This window comes from Falco punctatus, assembly GCF_963210335.1.
Source record: "Falco punctatus genome assembly, chromosome: 1".
In the NCBI taxonomy this organism is placed as follows: Eukaryota; Metazoa; Chordata; class Aves; order Falconiformes; family Falconidae; genus Falco; species Falco punctatus.
In genome coordinates this window covers 11,702,295-11,723,649 of record NC_137580.1, presented here as the reverse complement: position 1 = coordinate 11,723,649, position 21,355 = coordinate 11,702,295, and the positions used below count along the sequence as shown (strand labels likewise).

Genomic DNA, 21,355 nt, shown 5'->3' with positions numbered 1-21,355 from the left:
ATACCGGCACAGTAAACTTAAGCTAGTGTTTTCCAACCTAGGAAGTTTAACTAGATACATACTCTTTCAATTTCATGGCATTTCTTAAGTGCTTCTCCAAATTTGTTCATTGCTTTGTAAGCTTGCGCACATTCTGTCTGAAACCACATGCACTGCATTTCATTCAAGTTCTCTACTGCCGAGGTTCCTTCCTAAAAGGAAAAACACCATTATTTAAAAAAGTAAGTTTTATTCAATTTAACCGCCATTTCTGTTACCTTGTTCTAATTAAAAGCACAAATAAAGAGGCTATCAAAAGAATGCTAAATTTCAAAATTGGAGTCCTGAAAGTCAGAAATGCCACAGTTAAGATGGACTTGCTTTCTTCATTAACTAAAAAAAAATAAAAATAAAAAATTCCTCTATATTCCACTTATTGGAAGAGTCAGAAATACACAATGAATAGCCAGGTAGTGAGCATTTAACTGTAACAGTTCCTCATCTTTAGAATAAGAGAGATATTCAGTGTTTTTAATGTGGGGTGCACAAATAACACATTGCAGCATGAAGAGAAAAGGCTGAAAAGTTCTAGCATGTGGCATGACACTGACACCTTGAGAACTTTTTTTTTTTTTTTGTACACTAAAACTGCCACCTGTATCTTCCAGATACCTGCTGATTGAGCTAAACATAGTAACTGACAGTAGTAATAGGCTATTTCTTATATGATCAGTCCCAGAGAGCGGTGGCAAAGCAAAAGGAATACTGGTAGCTTTGACACCTCCCGATTCAAAGAAGGAGATGATAGTCGTCTTCCAAATCTGGTATTTATATATACTTGCATAGATCATATGCCTTTCAAGCTTAATGCCAAAACCAGGCAAGAGCCAAAGCTTGGAAAATGACAGATAATAATCAACTGGAAGGGTAAGGAGAATGCCCCAAACGAGACAGAACGGCAGTCTTCAAACCAGTCCAATTTAGGCAGCTAAAAATCAGAAAAACTGTTCGCTCCATTTTCATTATGCTTACTTTAAGTCTTCTTCAATTATTGTTTTTTAATTAATAAGCTAGACATAGTGGCAAAAGAAGATTAGAAAAAGATTACACAGAATACCACCAGCAAATTATATTTTTAAAGTTCAGTTTTGGGCAACTGGTATGCTTGCTTGTTTGACATCATCTAAAAGCTGCTTAAGGCATTGAAAGAGGTCAATTAAGATTCGTAGCAGTTTTGCATCAAAAACTCTACATACAGCTAAGCTTATATAAAACAAACTGCCCTTTCTCCCATGTTTGCCTGCATACTGCCTCCATTTCCCCAAAATCCTGCAGCTTTCCCCTTATGAATATCCACATCCCACTCCCCCCTCCCTGTTCAACCTACCTTCCTCCAGGTTTCTCCTGCTCTTCAAGAGAGAAGGGAAAAATGGGACAACAAGCAAAAAATGCTTTACTTCTGCAGGCAGGTCCCAAGAGCTTGTTGCTCGCTTCCCACTGACAAAGCATAAAATGATATCACCCATATTCTAAAACTATCATTTGCCAAATATTCTGGAAAGACTACATTGAGCTGTTTTGATTTCCAGTTATGAAAGAGCAACAGCAAGAAAAATCAATTTAAAAAGAAAAAAGTAACTAACCTGTGATACCAGCAAACCTATTAGAATGGGTTACGGCAGGGACAAAAACTGATGCATGAAATTAAGCAATCTGCATAACGCAAACTTCTTCTGCCAGCTAACTCATCATGGGTAGGCAATCAGGGCAAGGGGAAGACACAATAGCCCACTTCCCTTTATCACTGTTAGATACGGCCTTAGGGATGAGAGCTGGTTCACAGAAGGCAGGCACCTTGGAAAGCCTCTCACCTAGCAGACACAGAAATTTTGTTCCAAGAGATGCCTGATTTCTAGCTTACTACCATTACAAAAGAAGTGACACATAGGCAGCTTTATCAGACCTTTCAAGGATCCTACAGAATCAACATCAAGCCCAAAAACTACTTTCAAAAAATAATTTGAGAAGTTCTCTCTCAAACAGGCATGCCGTATTTTCCCTACCTGGCAAAAGTAATGAAATCCAAGCTTTAAGTTTTGACTTAATACTATGTAATTACGCTTAACTAAGTTAATTCAAACCCTAATACTGACTGCCACTAGTGAAGCAAGCAACCACAGTTGCTCTGAAACAGAAGGTTATAGTAAAGGTAAGCAGAAAGTCAACGCAAAAAGTTATTCCACAAGGGATTACATCCACGACATTCAAAAGATCTACAGTTAAATGCAACAAACCCTCGTAAACTTAGAGCACATTTCTTCTGCTTCTTTAATGGAATTTGCTTTCAACATATATTTTGCACATTTGGAGTTGATAAATCTGTCTGCTGTGTCCAAAGCCTGAGCCTCATCCATCCACCTTGCAGCTTCTTTAATATTTCCAGCATGCTTAAAGAGATAGAAATTAAAATTAGATTCAATGATTAGAAAACATGCATGTTTTATCTACTTACTGTTTAATACAATTAATTAATTTTTTTAGACATTAGCTTTCTTCAGGAAAGCTTTAAAGAAAAAAGAAAAATTACTTTCCCTTATTATGGAACTACCAGCCTTTTGGCATCAGACATTCTTCCTGAAAAATACATGAAGGTCACTTTGCATAACCCCATTCCGATATAACACTTCAGCACAATTGAGAAATTGCTTTTAAGTCGTTAAAAAAAAGGGGGTAAGAGCAAGTGGAAGACTAAAACATCAGTTAAATTTATTGGTATGATTTTTAATATTGAAAATATAATTGTAAACGGAGAATTCACATTTTGCAGTGTTTTTCCTTTATTTACTTAAAAACATTCATAGCTTTTCATGCACAGTAAAAACCCCAAGTAGCCAAATAATACCCTTATGTAGAAACTCACTAGAATTCAGTACGTAATTTTCCATGGATTCTCCACGTATTTTGCTTAATATGACCTTAACATTTTGATGTTCACATCAAAAACGTTACAGGAAAGTATAAGCATACGTAAAAGTCTCCCATCATAACAAACTGTGCTGGTTTCAGCTGGGATAGAGTTAATTTTCTCCTTAGTGGCTGGTGTAAGTGCCCTGTTTTGTATTCCATGTAAAAGTAATACTGAAAACACACTGATGGTTTCAGCTGTTGCTAAGTAATGCTTATATTAAGTCAAGGACTTCTCAGTTTCTCAGAGGGCTGGAGGGGCACAAGGAATTGGGAGGGGGCACAGCCAGGACAGCTGACCCAAACTAGCCAAAGGGATGTTCCATACCATACGGCATCGTGCCGAGTATATAAATCTGGGGGAAGAAGGAAGGAGGGGACATTCGGAATGATGGCATTTGTCTTCCTGAATAACCGTGACGTGTGATGGAGCCCTGCTGGCCTGGGGACAGCTGAGCACCTGCCTGCCCATGGGCAGTGGTGAATGAATTCTCTCCTTTGCTTTGGTTGTGTGCGCAGCTTTGGCTTTACCTACTAAACTGCTTTTAGCTCAACCCATGAGCTTTCTCACTTTTACCTCTCTGATCCTCTCCCCTCTCCTACCAAGCAGGAGAGCGAGCAAGCGGCTGTGTGGGGCTTAGCTGCTGGCCAGGGTTAAGCCACAGCAGCACTTTTTGGCACCCAACGAAGGGCTCCAAGGGTTCGAGATAACAACAGATATGATTGGAATGTGCTAGTTTGAATTTATTGCTGTTTAGCTATTAAAAGACAGGTTTCTGTACTTGCCATGGGGCTTGTTTGCCTTCCGGTGTATTAGTCTGGTCTCGTTAGCGGCTGCTTTTTTGCTTTTGCTGCTTGCTGTGCTCCTGCACTGCTTATCACCTTGTTGTGCGGTGCCCGGGAACATTTTGATAACAGCAGTGGAGATGTGCCTGGGCTGGCAGATGGCCAGGGCATGGCTGCTGTTTCTGTGCTGCTGTACTGGACAGGCTGGAACTCCAGCATGAATTGGAGTCAAAGGGACTGTGACCTGTGGATGAGTCTACATGGGAACAGGACATCCTGAAGCACGTGTGGTCATGAATAAGCCCATGCCAGAGCAGGTGTATCCTGAAGCACCTATGGCCGTGGTTATGTCTGTGCCACAGCAGGTATACCTCTGAAGGGATTGTGGCCCAATGACAAGTCCATGTCGGAGAAGGTACACCTCGAAGCATCTGTGGCTATCGATAAGTCCATACTGCAGGAGGCACACCTTGAAGCATCAGTAGCTGTGCACGAGGTCTGGCTTGGAGCACCTCAAAGCATGTCGTCATGGATAAGCCCACAACAGAGCAGGTACACCCCTGGAGGGACCGCAGCCAGAGGTGCAGCCATGCTGGAGCAGGTTTGCTTCCGAAGGGACTGGGGCTGTGAGCGAGGCCATGCTGGAGCAGGTCTGTGGTCAAGGCCCACGGATAAGGCCACACTGGAACAGGTGTGCCTCGAAGTGACTGCGGCTGCAGCTAAGTCTATGCCACAGCAGATATACCCCTGGTTCAGAGTGGTTCAGCGATGAGGCTCCACTTGGAGCAGGTATAATCCTAAGGGACTGCAGTCTGTGGATAAATCCAAGCTGGAGCAGGGGCGAGGGGGAGGAGTTCATTGCCACGTTAAGCCCTATGGGCTGATCCAAAGAGACCAGGTGTGGAGACTGTAATGCATGTACCCTTAAACTGCTGGAACCTGGGATGTGAGCTGCACCTTGTAAGGCATTACTATCGCAGGAATCATCTGAACCAATGGAGGACAAACCTTACAAGCAGTGCAAGTGCAGCAGTGACCTGACCCGAGTTAGCTTTAGTACTCAATAAGCAAACTTACCTTATAGATTTTTGCCTTCACAAGGAACAGTTCTATCAAAGTGGGAGTACTTTCTATAGCAGCATTTATATATTCTAGAGCCAGGGATGGCTGTCCAATTTTATCATAATGTTGAGCCAAGTAATACTGGACCCAGAGTAAAGTGGTTGGAGGTTCTTCTTTACCATCATCTGGAGGGGGAAAAAATGAGGGTTCGTTTTGTCATTCAGTTTATTAAAACAACATGCCAGAAGCAGACTGCTATAAATACAGCCACTGAAGTTAATTCTGCCTCTGTCACACCAGACCTGTGCAGACCTGAGAGTGCTTCCAATCACCTGGGTCCCGGTAAGTCCATTAACTTCTATGTCTATGGCTTGACAAGACCTGAGCATATACCATTCCCTTCTTGTACTGTGGTTTTAAGGGAAAGGAAAAGTGAGTTGAGTCAGAAGGAAGTTGCATTTTGTTCCAACTGTTCACTTAATCAGGATAGTCAGATACGCAAGACTGCAGTGCATGATGCAGAGTTCTTACTTAAAACTGTTTTAGATGAAGGGTATAGCAGAGTCCTGCTGAAAACAAGCACTGCACAGCAACAATGTAAAGGATTTCAGTATATTCAGTATTTACAGGTTTTCAACCCATAGACTTGAGTATTTTTAAACAAAAGAGGTTGCCTGTTCCAAACCCTAGCTTTAAAAAGGTTTCTCTACTTTTGACAAATTTACCATCACTGTTTGTCTAAACGTATCCTAGAAAACATTCCTATACACAAATCAGTTTTGAAAGTTAGGGAGCTCTGATCAAAATTCAAACTATTACTGAAGTCTTAAAAGTTACGTTCACTATGCAGTTTTGACTATGAAGCATAGCACCTTGCTGGGTTAAAAAAAGTGGGGGGGCTCTAGTCTTGTCAGAAGGTGCTGGTTCTTCAGTTTATGATACAACTTAACCATGCTGTTATATGCATTTGTATATTTTAAGGTAGCAGAAAATTGTTAATTTGAATGAAATTTAGTATCGAAGCAAACATTGAACTGAAACGACAGTAAGCCATTTCCTGAAACCAGAAAAGCACAAATGCGTTTGAAAGGCCAGCACAAATTTAAACTGGTATTAAGTGGCTATATTGTAGCCTATAATATTAAATTCCAGGGAAAAGTATAAAAGGCAACTTAGGTGAGAACTTCGTAACAAAGTATTACATTAATGTTTCTGCAAAGCAAGGACATCACTAACAGCTTCAACAGAAATGTCTTTAATATTTAAGATTATCCTGTGAAGTTTTAACGCAGGGGTCCTCAAACTTTTTAGGCAGGGGGCTGGCGCGCGGATGAAGTGGCAGGCAGCCATCTGCAGCTGCTTGGTTTCCCCCCCCAACCCCCGGCGGTGGGGGGGGGGGGTGTCTGTAAATACCGGGGGCCAGACTGAGGACCCTGGGGGGCTGTATCCAGCCCACGGGCTGTAGTTTGAGGACCCCTGTTTTAACGTATATGGTCATTCATGCTGTCTGGATTATTACACCATTAAAATCCATCTCCCAACATTTCAAGACTATCCTTTGTCGATATTCTATGCAGAGGTTTTTTTCCTGGAGGTTTTCCGTTATAAAGTGGTTAGGCAAATGACTTTGAAAAAAATAGAAATCATAAAGCTACCAGAAAGGAAGCTATGACACTTGGATTCAGTATATGTACAACCATACCTCACAACAGAACAGTTGTCAGTGAAAACCTGGAAAACATTTTTACATCTCAAACAAGCCCCCCCCCGAGAACACAAAACCCAGCCTCCACCAAAAACTCCAAAACTCCCTCCTCCTGAAGACTGTGCTATCAGTACCTATACCTTTTTATTTCACATTTCTGTAACTAAAGATTTAACATAGCTTTCAAATTTCAGCTTCTTGGACAATGATAAATTTGAGTCTTGAAAACTGAATACTTTAACTCAAAACTGTAAAGAGATGAATGAATTTGCAGGTCCAGGGCATATTTTTGAACAAGTGACTAGATTCTGAATACAGACTTTGTATCTGACAGCTTAAATCCATTCTAAGGATAGTTAGTTCAGTTCTGTGTTAGGGCAAAAACCCCATCATCTCAATTTCTTCACTCCTCACTGATTCCCTGCCTCTGAATGGTCACGTAATGCTTCCACCAGGCACTACTTCCATGAAGTACGACAGTCTTAGCACTCACCATTTGGGTTAAATAACCTGCAGCTTCTTAGAGAGGTTTCATAACCTATCACGAGCTCTTCTATGATTGCCACCTACAGATGCAAGACAAGACAAAAAAAAATAATCTGTGGGCAAGGCAGAATTTTATTTCAACTTGAGCTACTTGGTGTTACCCAAAATAGTTACTTTTGCTAAGAGAGTTCTGCTACATCCTGAATTACTATACATATGGGAACGCACCCGATCTTGCCTCTCTTTTTAACAAATTAAGAACAACCCTCCCTCGGTTAATACTCATGCAGCTTATAATTAGTAAATCTTAGCTTCCTACATTTACCAGCTTGCACTTTACTTTTTCTAGATATACTAGGCCATAATATACAACAGAGCTGACTGAGTGAGCACTGGGAAAAAGTTTCCTTCGTCTCTTTAATGCATCACAGCTACAAGATAGAACATGTAAAATGTTGGGGGGGAGAGGAAACCTACCTTCTCCTTGTCTTTATATAAGGACCTCAAAGTATTGAAGACTGGTGGGCAACCTTTGCTGAAATTCATCCTTAGAAACTTGTCCAGACATTCCTTAAACTTTTCACCTTGAGAGGAAAAAGACCTGTTGATTTTGTTTTACCACACATTACTCATCAATTGCAGACTGTTTATGCTGTTAAAACATTACTATCTAACACACACAAGTGTCGGTCACTACCTGCTCAGAAAAATGCACTTACCCGACAAAAAGTTTAATGGTAATCTTCTTGGAACTAGTCCCCTCGGGTATTTAGTCCAGGCCTCTTCATAGATCTTTAGCCTTTCCATCATATTAGCTGGAACAGAATTTTACAGTTTACTTTTTCCTTCCTTTTTGGCAAGGGAAAGGGAGATGGGGGGTTTCTATATGGTTAAAAAAAAGAATCAGAATATATAGCAACTATTGGCTATATACTTCCTAAAAAACATTAATTCCAGTATCTGTAAATTCCTCTTTGAGCTGTGGAAGGCTTAACTGCTTATCTCTCATCTTAAAAAGAATTCCTGCCCTATCACTGTGCAAAAAAACTTCAACAAAGAAAACTATTCAGGAGAATCATGCTGGGTTTTCCAAAACCTGTATTACCTACAATACAAGATTAAGGTAACGGAGACAGTAAAAGAAAAACTCTGAACTAAAACTGTCTTCTAAGAAGTAATCCTATTCTTTCAACCACATACAAACATTACCACATTTTGTTGTTTTGGTTTTAAATAAGACAGTGTAACAATACAAGAAATACTTCCAGCCTTTCTCAAAGAAGAATAAATTACGACAATATCTACACACTATGACTAAAAAGCAAAACTTAAATGGGGACATTTTTGAATAATAGTTTTATTATTTAGAGCAATACAAGATTTTGATACAGATAAAAATTCCGAATGTGCAGAAACAGCTTATCTACTACAACATATTGCATCGTTACCTGGTTTAAGTGCCTTTTCTAAGCCCTTGTAGTAGGCCCAGTTTTCAGGATTTCTTTCTTGCAGTCCTTTGTAGACTTCAACTGCTTCTTCAAGTCTGCCAAGCTGAAGCAGGAGTTCTCCTGTGTGAAATCCAGGAAGTTTTCAATTCAAGTAACGATACTGAAGCAGTGTAACATTAATCACTCTACAGTAAAAGATTAGATAATCCTTAACCCAACGTAGATTCTAATTTCTTACAAAAAAATGATCGCAGTGGCACCACAGACTAGCTGACGTATATGCTTTTACAATTACAGTACAATTCCGCAACTCAGCCAGTAATTCTTGAAACTTACTTGAAAGTTTAATGTTAAAAGCCAGATGCACGTGGGTTTTTTTCTCACTTCCTGAAGTGATGGGTTGCTTTTAAGTGCAGTTTTTACTACAGAAGGCAACTAAAAGCAGTACGTGGTATTTCATGTATATAGCATCTTGAAAACCAAACTGAAAATTGCAGAGAGGCCCATAAAAGAATGGCTCTTCGGTTAAGTATTTCATAAAACTTAACTTCAGTGTTTGAAATCAAGACATTGATCTGATCAATGAATTCTCAAGATTCTGCAAGCAAGTTTCCTTTTAATGATACCTCATTACAAGACACATGTTAAAATAAAGTCTAGATCTAACAACTGTATAGAGCATCTTTGCTGGTGCTGGAGTTGAAACAAAAGTCAATTTCCAATTTCACAATGGGAAACCATATTTTACAAAGCTTTGCTATCAGCAAATACAAACAGGCACCTACAAGATTACACACCAGAGGTCACACAATGTCATTCCAGATTAAGGTAAGATTTTCTCATCCAATTTCAAGAGGAAAACGCTTGTCAGCATTACCTCTCTTCTTCCCTATGTCACGTAATTCTGTCAAGCGATGCTGCTCCCCATAGATAGGGGAACTTGAGGACTACATGCAGTATCTAGTGCTACGGAAAACATCAGTAGTTCACTCACTGAGAACAAGACAGAATCTGGAAAATAAACCTACATTCTTTCTCTGAGTGAAAGTTACAATTTTTATATAATGGTGGCAAATGCCAACACTATTATCAGTGTTTCGCAGTTGTACTTCATCCACAAAGGCTTTTGCACATGCACTTAAAATCTGTAGACAACACTCATTTATTAGCATGCTTTGCTGTAGTATGCACAGCAACAAAGCTAGACCAAACAACACAGAAGTAGCTGTGTCCCCAAAAATGAATCCATTACACCCTGTTGAAAGTGCAGACATTGCAAGGAGTATTTCCATCCCTTTTATCTGGTAACTTGCTAGAAGGTTTTGTGTTGGTTTGGGGTTTTGTGGTGTGGTTTTGTTTGTTTGTTTTTTTAAGTCCTGTTTCAAAATCCTATTTCAGTATGAGCCTCAGACCTTTATCAAGAACTTAAGAACAAATAGTATGTTTTTAACCAAAACTCCTGCTACTATTTCTAAAAAATGGTCTGTGATACTGTAATCTCTACATTCATTTCCATTTATATGCAAACCAAATAACATATTCAGCAACTGCAGAGAGGTGTCTGCAACAATCTTGAGGAAGTACCAAACACCTTCCATAATACTGTCACTATTCAATTCCTAGGTTCTTTTTGCAAGACAATGAGATTATCGTTAGCAGAAATAGGGAGCTAGCTACAACACCTACATGAATAATATTATAGAGTAAAAATGAACTTCTCTTTGCTTCAAGCAATCATCCAAATAGGTTCCAGTGTGGGCCATGAACAAACAGTACCTTCAATAGATTGGAAGTTTCACAGAAGGACTGTACAAGCATGAAGCAGAGGAGGAAGAAAGCATACTTTTAAAAAAAGTGCACCTGTTAACAGAACCGTAAGAATGAACTTCCATCACTGTTCAATTCCAGCTATGGAATATAAGATAGAGTATTATATTGCTCTGCTACGATATTATACACCAGGATTACAATACAAAAGCCTGTGTTGGGTTGCCCACCTAAAAAGCCTATTTCCGTACACGGCAAGAGTGACCGAGTGCAATTACAAGCCTTATAGTTTGCCAAAGATTACTGTGCCCCTTCAGGCAAGCGGTCTCCCTGTCAGGACCACTATTAAGGCTGTAATAGCACGGGTCCAGGTACATTACCCAAACAGAATTTCAGGACATCAATTCAGGATCATCTGTCTGAAATGCTCATCAGCTCAAAAGTTTCAGAACAGTACGTCTGTACTCTGCTGACGTCTTATCAGCCTGGAAGAAGAGTATGATGGGGACCAAAGAGCTGCAAGGCAAGCAGCCCTTGACCTCAGCAGAATTAAACAAAACCAAATCAAAGACACAGTTCCAAAAGATGGGAAAAGCTGACAGTACAGGCATTCCATTGTATACTATACATTTAAATACATCTTCAAAAATAAATTACCTTTAGTTTCTTCGACAGCCAGTTTATCACAGATCTGCTTTTCATAAGTACAAAGATGCTCCAAGGCTTCTTTATATAGTCCTGCCTCCCGGAGGACTTGATTTTGATACAGCAGCAGTTCACTGTACTCATAGTCCACTTTATCAGGTGATGTCTAGATAGGAAAACAAGACACATGAGAAAGTTCAGCCTGCTAGGATGCATTCGGGATTTAATTCATTTAGCTAAAGGAACAGCATAAATTTTTCACAATATGAAAGGAAGCAGAGTTTTATTTTTAGCTTACGCAGCCATCCGCACAGGAATTTCACGTTACCCTCTTACCTGCTGTGTCTTCCTAAATTCCTCTAAAATTTTTGCTGCCATTTCATAGTCTTCCAGCAGATGGTAAGCAATCGCATAACCAATCCATGATGCTCGCTGTGCAGGTCGAAGCTGAAGCAACTGGTATCTTGTTTCCTGCAAAAAAGGTAGCTACTAGTTTTCTTGACTTTATTCTAATGCTTTGTAGAATCCATTAGGCAACATTGTGTCTTCAGTACTCTTTAATATTTCAGGAATGTCACCAAAAGTAAGTTTTTTATGTGCAAATTGGTTTTTTGTGAACCACAAAAAAAAGAATAACCTTTAAAACACTATGATGGTCTCGAGTGAATAAAAAACCATCACACAAAACACATCAGGTCCAATCGAATACTTATAAGTCAGACTAACTTTGTTGATGTATGGCACGTGCTTTTCCTGTATTACTGCTTATGAACAGGATGCAATTAAGGATACTTTGGTTTGAGTTGCAGGAACATTAACTATACCCTGGTGTTTCAAATCCACCTTGAAAGTACATATGTATTAAATCATTACAGGAGTTGTTAGGTGAAGTAGGTCACGCAAGTGCATCCCTGTTCTTTGGCAAGATGATAATTACAGCTGGAAGATGAAACAGATTTGCTTGGTATCATGCTGGTTTAATCTGATGGAAAAGTTATTACTTGTTTTGTTACAGGCTTCTGAAAGGCATCTTCAAGTAATTAAAAAAAAAAAAGGAAAAAAATAGTTACTGCCTACTAAAAAAGCCCAGTCAGAAGTAGGGGTTAACAAAAAACTAAAACTAGTTGCAGCAGTTTGACTAGAATGAAGATCACTAAAAATATTATAAATTAGGAGAGGGTGGAAGTTAAAGCAAAGGAAAACCACCCACTCACAACCTTATTCCCAGTTTTGAGAGTAAATTCACATTCTTCAGAAACTGCCATGTTAACATTCAATCCTTAATGCATTCTATAACTACGTGTTCCTTGTGTGTTTAACAATTATGCATCTGTACTCACATTTATTCAGAGGCCAAAAGAAAGTACATTTGTAAATTAATTTTGGCACCTATGCTAAGTTTTGGTTGTCTTGTCTCAGCAAGAAGAGTCAAATTTCTAAATTTCTAAATTACTAATATGAAAAAAAACTGTGATTAAGAAATGTCCTAACTCAGGAATAAGTTCACTGAGGACCTATGTTAGCTGATGGTTCCACACAGCTCTTGAGAACAAAATGTGTTCTTGGCACACTAATATTACCCTTATTTGAAAAGGAAATAATCAATGAAGACATCAACTAATGTGCTTTAATGACCACAACTTTAAAGGTGCAAGGAAAACCTGAAAAGATGAAAACCTGACTTAAATCATCATCCGAGGTCTCTGAGGTAAAAAAAAATCAAACATTTATTTTTGCAGAGGAAAGGAGTATCTTACTACAGCAGACTACATCAGCTGAAAAACAAACAAGTTTGCAGGCACAAAAAATGTAATTTAGGATGATCTAAGGGTTTTTTTCCCCCCCGATTAATGTTTGAATTATAAATATTTAGGGTGAGCATTGTCATCTTTCTCTGGATGGCAAAGTAGGTAACAAACAGGTCTTCTATAGTCATTGCTCTGTCTAATCCTGAGCCATACACTGATCACGGGCAGCAACTATGACTTAAGCCTGAACCACACGAGCATTTCTGCAACATGCAAACTAAACAGAAGCTGCTAGTTTTTTAAGAAATAAAGGTATTGGCTAACTAGACATCAGCTCACAATTAAAGACAACAGAAAAAAAATAAAACTACATTAGGAGCAGCATTTGTAGAGAAGACAACAGAAAGTCTGTATTGTTCTTTACAATTGAGGCAAGGCAGCAAGTAACTGGGTGCTGCATTAACAGGCAGAAAGAGGGTTCCAATCTGAGTCACCAAACTGTGTTCAGCTTTACTAAAAAAATAAACAGAAAAATACAATACAGTAACCTAAACATTCTGAGTATCAAATCAGGAAAAGAGGAATATTCAAGACTTCCGATCCACAAGCTTACACTGGAAATAGCAGGAAATGCAGGGAAATATTTGGACCCAAAGGAGCTGTCACTAATGCCCAGGCTGGCTGGGAAGCAAAATATGATGTTCCATGCAGCATACCACTTGTTTTGCACTGTTACCCACTACCAAGAGAACACCGGTGGTCACCGATTTAAGGGAGGAAGGATATATTGTAAAAAGTTATTAAAAAAATAGAAACTCCTTTGCCTGAGTAACAGTCATCATCTGAACACATTGCCTTTTACCTGCAGGAATGCTTCCAAAAAAATAAAGACTGGGGAACGTCTACAGCTGGATTATACAGCATAAAAAAAAAGCAAACAATTCTGCACTGAGCTGAAAAAGAATCATTTAACGTGCCATTAAATCAGTGTGATTTACAGAAATTGCTCAGTGGCACATCTGCTTTTACTGCCATAGAGTACTGGGTAGCAGTTTTAACACTGGATCTAACTGTATTGTTTTTGGAAGCATCACTGAACAATGTGTCACCTTTGCTGCAGCTCCCTAGAAGTTTATAATAAATGCAGTATGTGTACTTACCCTGTAACCTTCAAGATCCCTCATTTGAATCTGCAGCAGAGAAAGATCTCTCAAGATTTGAAGATTGTCTTTGTCCCATTTCAGTGCATTCCTATAGCATTTGATAGCTTCGTCATACTTCTTGTCTGACCTCTGAAGAAGGCCATAGACGTGCCAACCTGGAAAACTCTGTTAAAGATTCTATTGAATTTGAGTAGGGAGAAAATAGACCCAACACAGCACAGAGAACAATTGTTGAAAAGCTCTTAAGCCATTTTAGAAATGGACAGTAACATTATAATCATTACAATTCTCTTCTTTAGCCGTGCAAAAACCGGCTGCAAACTGAAGACAGAGAACTGCTTGCCCATTGTATGTACAGGTTACATATAAGATGCTCTAAACTGTACTTTTCATGTACTAGGGGAAGAAATAAAGTAATAGGTTCTCTGAAAAGACTATCAGGCTTACTCAAACACATTTTTGAATAAGAGTTTATATTAGACAACTGAAGTGCTTGCACTTTCTGCATTCTAAGTATATGACAAGTCCTTATCAATGTAGTGGCAACTATTGATGTTTTTAAAGCAAATCACACACTTAAATGCCTAGTTCAGCCCACCACCAGTTTAGAGTTGCAGCTTAATGATAAAAAAGTACTTGGAACATGACAGAGTAGTATTTGAACCAACTGTGACTGCAAGGGTAACTGCAAACCATCTGCCCTTTGGATAGGGTAGACAAAGTGCGATGTATTGGAAACAAAATTTAAAATTCTGAACTTACAGTTTGAAGGCTAATGGTACTAGCTTCTGTTGCTATTCTATAAATCAAGTAGTTGTAGAAATAAACCTTTTCCATTCACAAAAGAAAGCTCTGTTTCAAAAAGGATACAGACATGGCTCTTCAAGTCATTCCTTAGGCCTCTACGCACAAGTTCATAAGCTTCCTCTTTCTTCCCTAGACAGTTCAATGTTAGTCCTTTCATTGCCAAGGTCTCTAACAAATAATAATAATAATAATAATAATAAGATTAAATAAGTATCAGTCATTTCCATAGGGTTTTAAGCTTAATATAGCAACTCTAAATATAGTAGAAATGCAAATTTAGACTCAGTTATCAGCACCAAGATTTTGCATTCTTTTTTCACATGGAAAACTATACTGGCAGATCATTCACTTAAGTACATCACCTACAACAACAAAATTTATGCATCACTTCCACCAAAATGTGAAGCAGCGTTTTACTTTAAAGGCACTTAAAAACTGTCTGGTCTACAAATATCTTGAAGAGCGTTTTCATTTTCCCTCCTCTGCAAAGAAGCATTATAACTAAAGTATTTACTCACAACACAGACTTCCACACATCCACCCATGCCAAATTAGTTGGCAAAGGAAAAAGAAAATTTCTGGACAGCAGAAAGAAACTCTCAACTCAGTATTAAGAGCCAAACATCTTTTTCTTCTTTTATAGTAAGGCTATTCCTTCAGAAAAAGTAGCAGGCCACAGACCTGACTGGCATACAGTGCTGAACAATAACCAATCTCTTCCTTTTGTCTTTCACTTCTACATGAGTGAATAACAATTTCCCCTGAAAAGTCATTTAAGCAATACATACTTGTATTAAGAAACATGCACTGTGCTATGATGAATACTAGACTTGCAGCACAAAGATAAAGAATGGTAAGCTATGACTACTGGTAAGACCAGTCTTTAAAATTACAAATCTTAGCAACAATAACTGCTTAACATGGCGCATGTTCCTGGATGCCCTTACTGCTTTAAAGGCAAAAGGTTAACTATAAAATGCTACAAATATAAGACTTCAAAATTATTACCCCACCCTAAAGCATAGGGGGAAAGAGCACATGCCGTTTTTAAAAACTTACCTCCATGTTCCGCAAACTTTGGGTTAGAAAGGATCTGTTTACAGAACTTCAGACCATTTCTATACTGCTTATGTTCGTAACACCTCTGTTGAAGAAAAGCAGAGTACATTTATTAAAACAATTTAAAGTGAAATTATTTCTGCACCCCCAAAATTAGGCATCAGTGCACCTAGGCCTTTCAGAAAATGTACTAATATTTTAGTTAACCCTGTTTAATGTGCTTCCTGACATTAAAAATACTTCACATGCCCTGAAAAAAAAAAGCATATGTTAGTAAGAACATGAACTTAAATGTATAACTGAAGATCATTATCATACAGCAATTCCTTGGCTAAGATGCCACAGGAAGTGTTAAGTGCCTACAAAGATTCAAGTTTCCATTAACATAAAAGCAAACCTCATGTCATAACATATTTTGGTGAGCATTCAACTCACTTTGGCTCAACCATCTTTCAGAGAAATACCACGAGATAACCTCCAACCACCATACAAGCGAGAAAAAAAATGAAATCGGAACTTGGCTTAAACTATCTTTGAAAGCAACTTCTTACTATCAATTTGAATACCACATCTCTCATATACATCCAAACTTTCAAAACTGGGATGTACTAACATTATCTTGCCATTCTGGAAATTAAAAACACTCCTCTACAGTTTTATTAAATCCAGCTGTAATGATTGACCTGTGTTTGAGTCATTTCGTTACACAAGATGACAATGCAAAATGGCACACAGAACGAACTTTTAAAACCAGTTTTAGTATTTTACTTCTGTTAATCCACTCCCCGTGCTAATCTTTAAATTGAAGCCAAAGGAGGAAGAAGTAATGTTGTAAACACCAATTCATATGCTTTAAGTCACTTAAGCAAATCCTAGGAAATTCTTCGTTTTCATTTTACTGTGATACCAATGCCCCAATTTGAGTCTAAGAATCAAGAAACACACATTGCTTGAGCACAGACCCAAATCCTATGGTAACTAGCCTCCGTAACAGGTCCTCACTGACTCCAGTTGAGCAGTTCTGGTGGCAGCACGGCTGACAGGAGTGTAAAACTAGGTACAGTGGACAAGTTTTCAAGTCTTCCTAAGTCAGTCATAGTTCGGGATTCCACCTTTCCTCACTGCTCCAAAGTAACTATGCAAGAGCATTAATAAGCATGTTTTGACACCATTTTTTCTCCAAGCATTTCCATCAAAAAAAAAAAAGTCCGGAGAGGCAGACCCAACAGGTCAGGTCATCAAGCAGAAAATCCTAAGAATAAAAATTTATAAAGGTTACATGGATGTTATGGAAATGCTTAAAAAAGAAAATGGCTTATCTACCTCAACTTCTCTGCTTTACATTGCTTTTGCATCACAAAAGGTGCTGTTCAGCATCTGGTTTTCTCTTCCGAAGCACAGATGGAAACACCAACAATAAACTTCAAAGGTGTAAAAAACTGGTATACCACTATGTGGATGTATTATTTGCTAGGTACTGAAGTATCAACGCTAAAGACCAAGAGGCATCACAAACCAACGATCTTGCTCCCCCTACCCTGCTGCCAACTTCTGGAGAAAGGAAATAATTGGAAAAGTAAAGAAGAGGAGAAAAAGGAAGATGCCCAGAGAGAGCATCCACAGCAAGACTGACTCAAAGAGGAATGTATCAACAAAAGAGCAACAGAATGGTCTGGACTGGAAGGAAACTTCAAAGATCATCTAGTCCAATGTCCCCGCCACAGGCAGGGACATCTTTCACTACATCAGGTTGCTCAAAGCCCTATCCAACTCTGACTTTGAACACTTCCAAAAGACAACACCCTCCGTCAGCAAGGACAGGAAAAGTTGGCAGGGCAACCACCTAGCCAAAGGAAGATTAAGGGTTAGGTAAGAGGAAATCTGTGTAGGCTTTTTTTTTTTGTGTTTTTATTAAACTTCACTGGTTATTATTCACACCTTTTAGTCATTACCTGCTTTCAAGTAGCTGGCTGAGTCACTTTAATCAGCCACTGGCCACAGCTGACAGAGCTTACAGGTGACAACGCAACAGGGTCAAGCTTTTTTTTTTAATTGAAATCATCAGTCATAAAAGTTACCGCCCAGGCCTCCTCCCTGAAAGCAGAACCTCCATTTGCTCCCACCTAGGTAGTTGTGAAAGCAGCAAAACCTGTCACAAAAGTGGTGCAGCCACAGGAACTTAAGAACACGTCCCGAGTCGAACTAAAGCATTGCCACAAGAAGGGGTACTTAGGGGTTTTGCAATTTGCCTTTAAGTACAGCTGCTCTGATGCTGGCTATCTACGATTCTATGAAATCTTATCTCTAAACAGTTCCATTTTACATACTCTAACAACCAGCCCTTCACCTTGAAGTTTAAGGAAACTCAGCCAAGATGGTATATATATGCTAAACACAGGAAAATTTGCACATAGATTTTTCACGGAGTAGAAGTACCTTGCATTGTTAAACTCACCCAGAATTGTAACAAGTTCTCCCTTTAGGCTGCAGGGAGGAAAAGTTTACAAGTTTATACCCACTTATGTCTACAGAAAGGTTCTCATCAACCCAGACGACACTGGGTAGGACCAATAAATTATGAGGAACTGATCGTGTACATGTATTGCCTGAAGTACCAAATAAAGAACCAGCCATAGCTGCACATAATCCCCAGCAAAGTATCAGCTCTCCATTTTCAGGCGTTTTCCCATCAAGACAAGTTGAAGAATTTCTCCAGCCTTTCAGATTAATACTTCAAGCCTACTTCATTCTATTAATGGAACCATTTCAAATTGTGTCATTTTATAAGTTTCTCTATTCTATGTATGTATTCTATGTACACTGTATTATTTTGACAGTGAAAGGAAGGGAACAAATGAAAACGAGGTCATGCTTCATCCTCTTTCAGAAAAGAGATTGTTTCATCAAAGCGGGTCCAACCACCTCACTAAGATTTTACTACTTGAAGCCATGCATATATACTTATCTCCTTCTCCAAAGAGGTTACGGACTAACAACCTTAAATAAATGTGTGTACGACAGAGAAGGAAGTCAGGAATGCAGCATATGCCACCATGGGTGGTACAAACCTTGGTGAAACTGTGGCTTCAAGGAGCAGAAACAAAAGAAAAAAAAAACTTTTAAGAAAAAGGAGACAGTAGATATCAAAAAGGGGAAAGGAGGAACAGAAAGAATAACACAAGTAAAGATGAGCATGAATAATACACAGCCTAGGAGAAAAATTCCCCAAGGGAATCAGTAGTTTCTGAGTAAGAAGAGAAAAAAGAACCAGTAATTAAAAAAATATTAACAAGTAGGAATGGTGACATCTCAAGTATTCTTGGGACGTTGCTGGAAGCAGAAATGGTCTTCATCTGGGTAGTTTGTTTCCTCCCAGATGAACAGCTTGTAGTAGTCATTCCCAGGCCTCCGACCCTTACTTTGGGACAGCTGTTCTGCAGAAGTAACATACTTCTCCGTTGCAGAGACCGCTACAAAAGTGTGGTTGCCTCCTCTAAGCTGAATTCCTGCATGTATATATACTTCCAAAGCCAGCAGTAAGAGCCTTCTTGTGATGCTTGACAGACAAGTGCGCCAGCTATGGTTTGTGACATCATGCAATGAAAAAAACATAAAAGCTAAACTTCTAAAAACTAAGGTTAATGCTTTAAAACAAAAGAACGTAGCTCTCTATCAGCACTTAATATCTATTACACATCTGCTGCTCTTCAAAGCTTTTCCTTTAGTAAATTACCAGATTTTTAAAATATCTAACAAGTTTTTCTATACGTGTCGTGGCTAGACTTACAACCTACTCCAAACACACCAAAACTATTTTTATACTCTAACTCATTTTCCTTATTTATAGCAAGGAAACAGCACCTGCTCCAATGCAATTCTACAAAGAATTAATAAGATGAAGCAGACAGAGTTGGACTCCTTCAAAATCATGCAAGACTATAGCAGGTAGGAGAGAACTTGCATTTGCACAGCTCTCTCCGCCTCCAAAGTATTTATTCAATAGATTTGTATACATGGTGATTACTAGACTGAGATTGTAAGGAACACAGCTAGACCATATTCTCTAGAAACTGAAGTCTGAGGTGGAAAGAAGGCTCACGTGCTGGTGTTTGGATGCCTTCACTGTATTAGGGCATCTGCACAAAATCAGTCTTTGGCCAGCAGATGTCTTACACATGGCTCAGCATGCCAAGCGCGAGTGAATTCCGCTGCATTTATTCCTTGATGGCTGCCATAAAGAAAGGTGAAAAGATTTCACTATTTATGGCTTACCTATGTTTAGACAGCTAACTGCTAGATGGAATTTGTTCCCCCCTTGCCACAAATAATCCAGTTTTGAATCTTCCCTCTCTAGTGCACCTACTTTCTAAACCTTGTTACCAAACCTATGGCTAGCAAATAAGACTGACTTGATTCTTAAACAACTACTCTGGTTACCTGCAAGGTTATATGCAAGGGCCATGCTACTGATTATAGTTGCATTCCTAAGGGCTGCTGACAATAGCAGAGATGACTTTTCACCCAAACTTAATTCAGCATTGCTTTCTTTATATATTGCATAAGCAAATACATCTTCACAAATGCATTTTAGAAATTTGACGGTTGTAAGTTTGCAATGTAGAGAAGTAGGCTCTAATTCATTGCTACCTGTAAGCAAGCAGCACATTTTACCTCTGACATATTCCTCCTCTCTCAAAACACAGATTTTAATGGTCAAGTACATATGTTTTCAACTAAAAAGCAAGGATAATAGTCAAGTGCAGTATTTTGACATGCAGGTATGCATCTCAGCATCAAATACACAGTACACGGCAAACCAGATTCTGCCATTACACATGAAATATTTTGCACATATTCACTTCCAGAAGTGCAATTTCTTTTTTAGTAACTCAAGTAAATATTTAATAGCCATCCCAACTTAAATTTGCTATTTGTAAGACATTTTATAATCACTACAAGTACAGACTGAAGTGTCCTGGATGTTCAGTAACATCAACAGTTAACAACAGATCTAAGCATAATGCCAGGAGTTACCATCAGTCTTACCAGAAGCTTCATAGCCCAGTGAATCTACACTGCCACCAGGTATGACTTAACCTAAGCAAAGAATCACCTAGATCATGACACAGAAAGCAGAAAACTCCCTTTCTAGAAGGGCACTTGAGAAGATGCGTATATCCAATCTAACATTCAAGAGCACTTCAAAACTGCTTTGCTGTAGTAAAAAAAAAAACAAAAACAACAACAAACAAAAAAAGTCTCATGAAAGTCCATCCAGGATGGATTTTGCAGCTCATTAAACAGGTGAGAAGCAGACCCAAAAGCATCTCATGAGCAAGCTTAAGACAGTCATAGGAGAACATCATACAGGAGAACCTGCCTTTTGTCTTCTTAGCCGGACGCATGCAAAACTAGAAGTTTTTCCAAAGCAAAAAAGGTACCATTTGCTCCCCAAGCTCACAAATGGGAACACTGGGGTGTTAAGTGACTGCTTGCTTTTTATTCTTACTTGGAGGAGCACAGCTACTTACAAGAATGGGGTGAGAGTAAAAAATCAGTCCCAGGCATGTGGGATGGGATCACATTCTCAATCATTATGCCCTTTGAACTGGAACAGTAACAGAACAATAGCATGCAAAGTTTATTAAAAGAGACAGAAATTTACAAAGCACAGTGTGAAAAACTTTTAACTGTTTTCTCTTTGAAGATGACATATTTTCCCACGTCACACTTAAC

At 38.8% G+C, this 21,355-nt stretch overlaps 1 protein-coding gene across 1 annotated transcript in view; it reads right to left on the bottom strand.

The window, feature by feature from the left end:
• Positions 1–21,355, bottom strand: part of NAA15 (N-alpha-acetyltransferase 15, NatA auxiliary subunit) — a 46,713-nt gene that overhangs the window by 17,260 nt on the left and 8,098 nt on the right. The window contains exons 2-13 of the mRNA XM_080402777.1: positions 15,620–15,704; positions 14,624–14,728; positions 13,751–13,908; positions 11,179–11,313; positions 10,855–11,008; positions 8,431–8,550; positions 7,702–7,797; positions 7,460–7,566; positions 6,990–7,062; positions 4,807–4,976; positions 2,274–2,426; positions 63–191 (exon numbers count right to left, since the gene is read on the bottom strand). Of these exons, the coding sequence (XP_080258903.1) occupies positions 63–191; positions 2,274–2,426; positions 4,807–4,976; positions 6,990–7,062; positions 7,460–7,566; positions 7,702–7,797; positions 8,431–8,550; positions 10,855–11,008; positions 11,179–11,313; positions 13,751–13,908; positions 14,624–14,728; positions 15,620–15,704 (1,485 nt within the window). The remainder of the gene's footprint in view (positions 1–62; positions 192–2,273; positions 2,427–4,806; positions 4,977–6,989; positions 7,063–7,459; positions 7,567–7,701; positions 7,798–8,430; positions 8,551–10,854; positions 11,009–11,178; positions 11,314–13,750; positions 13,909–14,623; positions 14,729–15,619; positions 15,705–21,355) is intronic.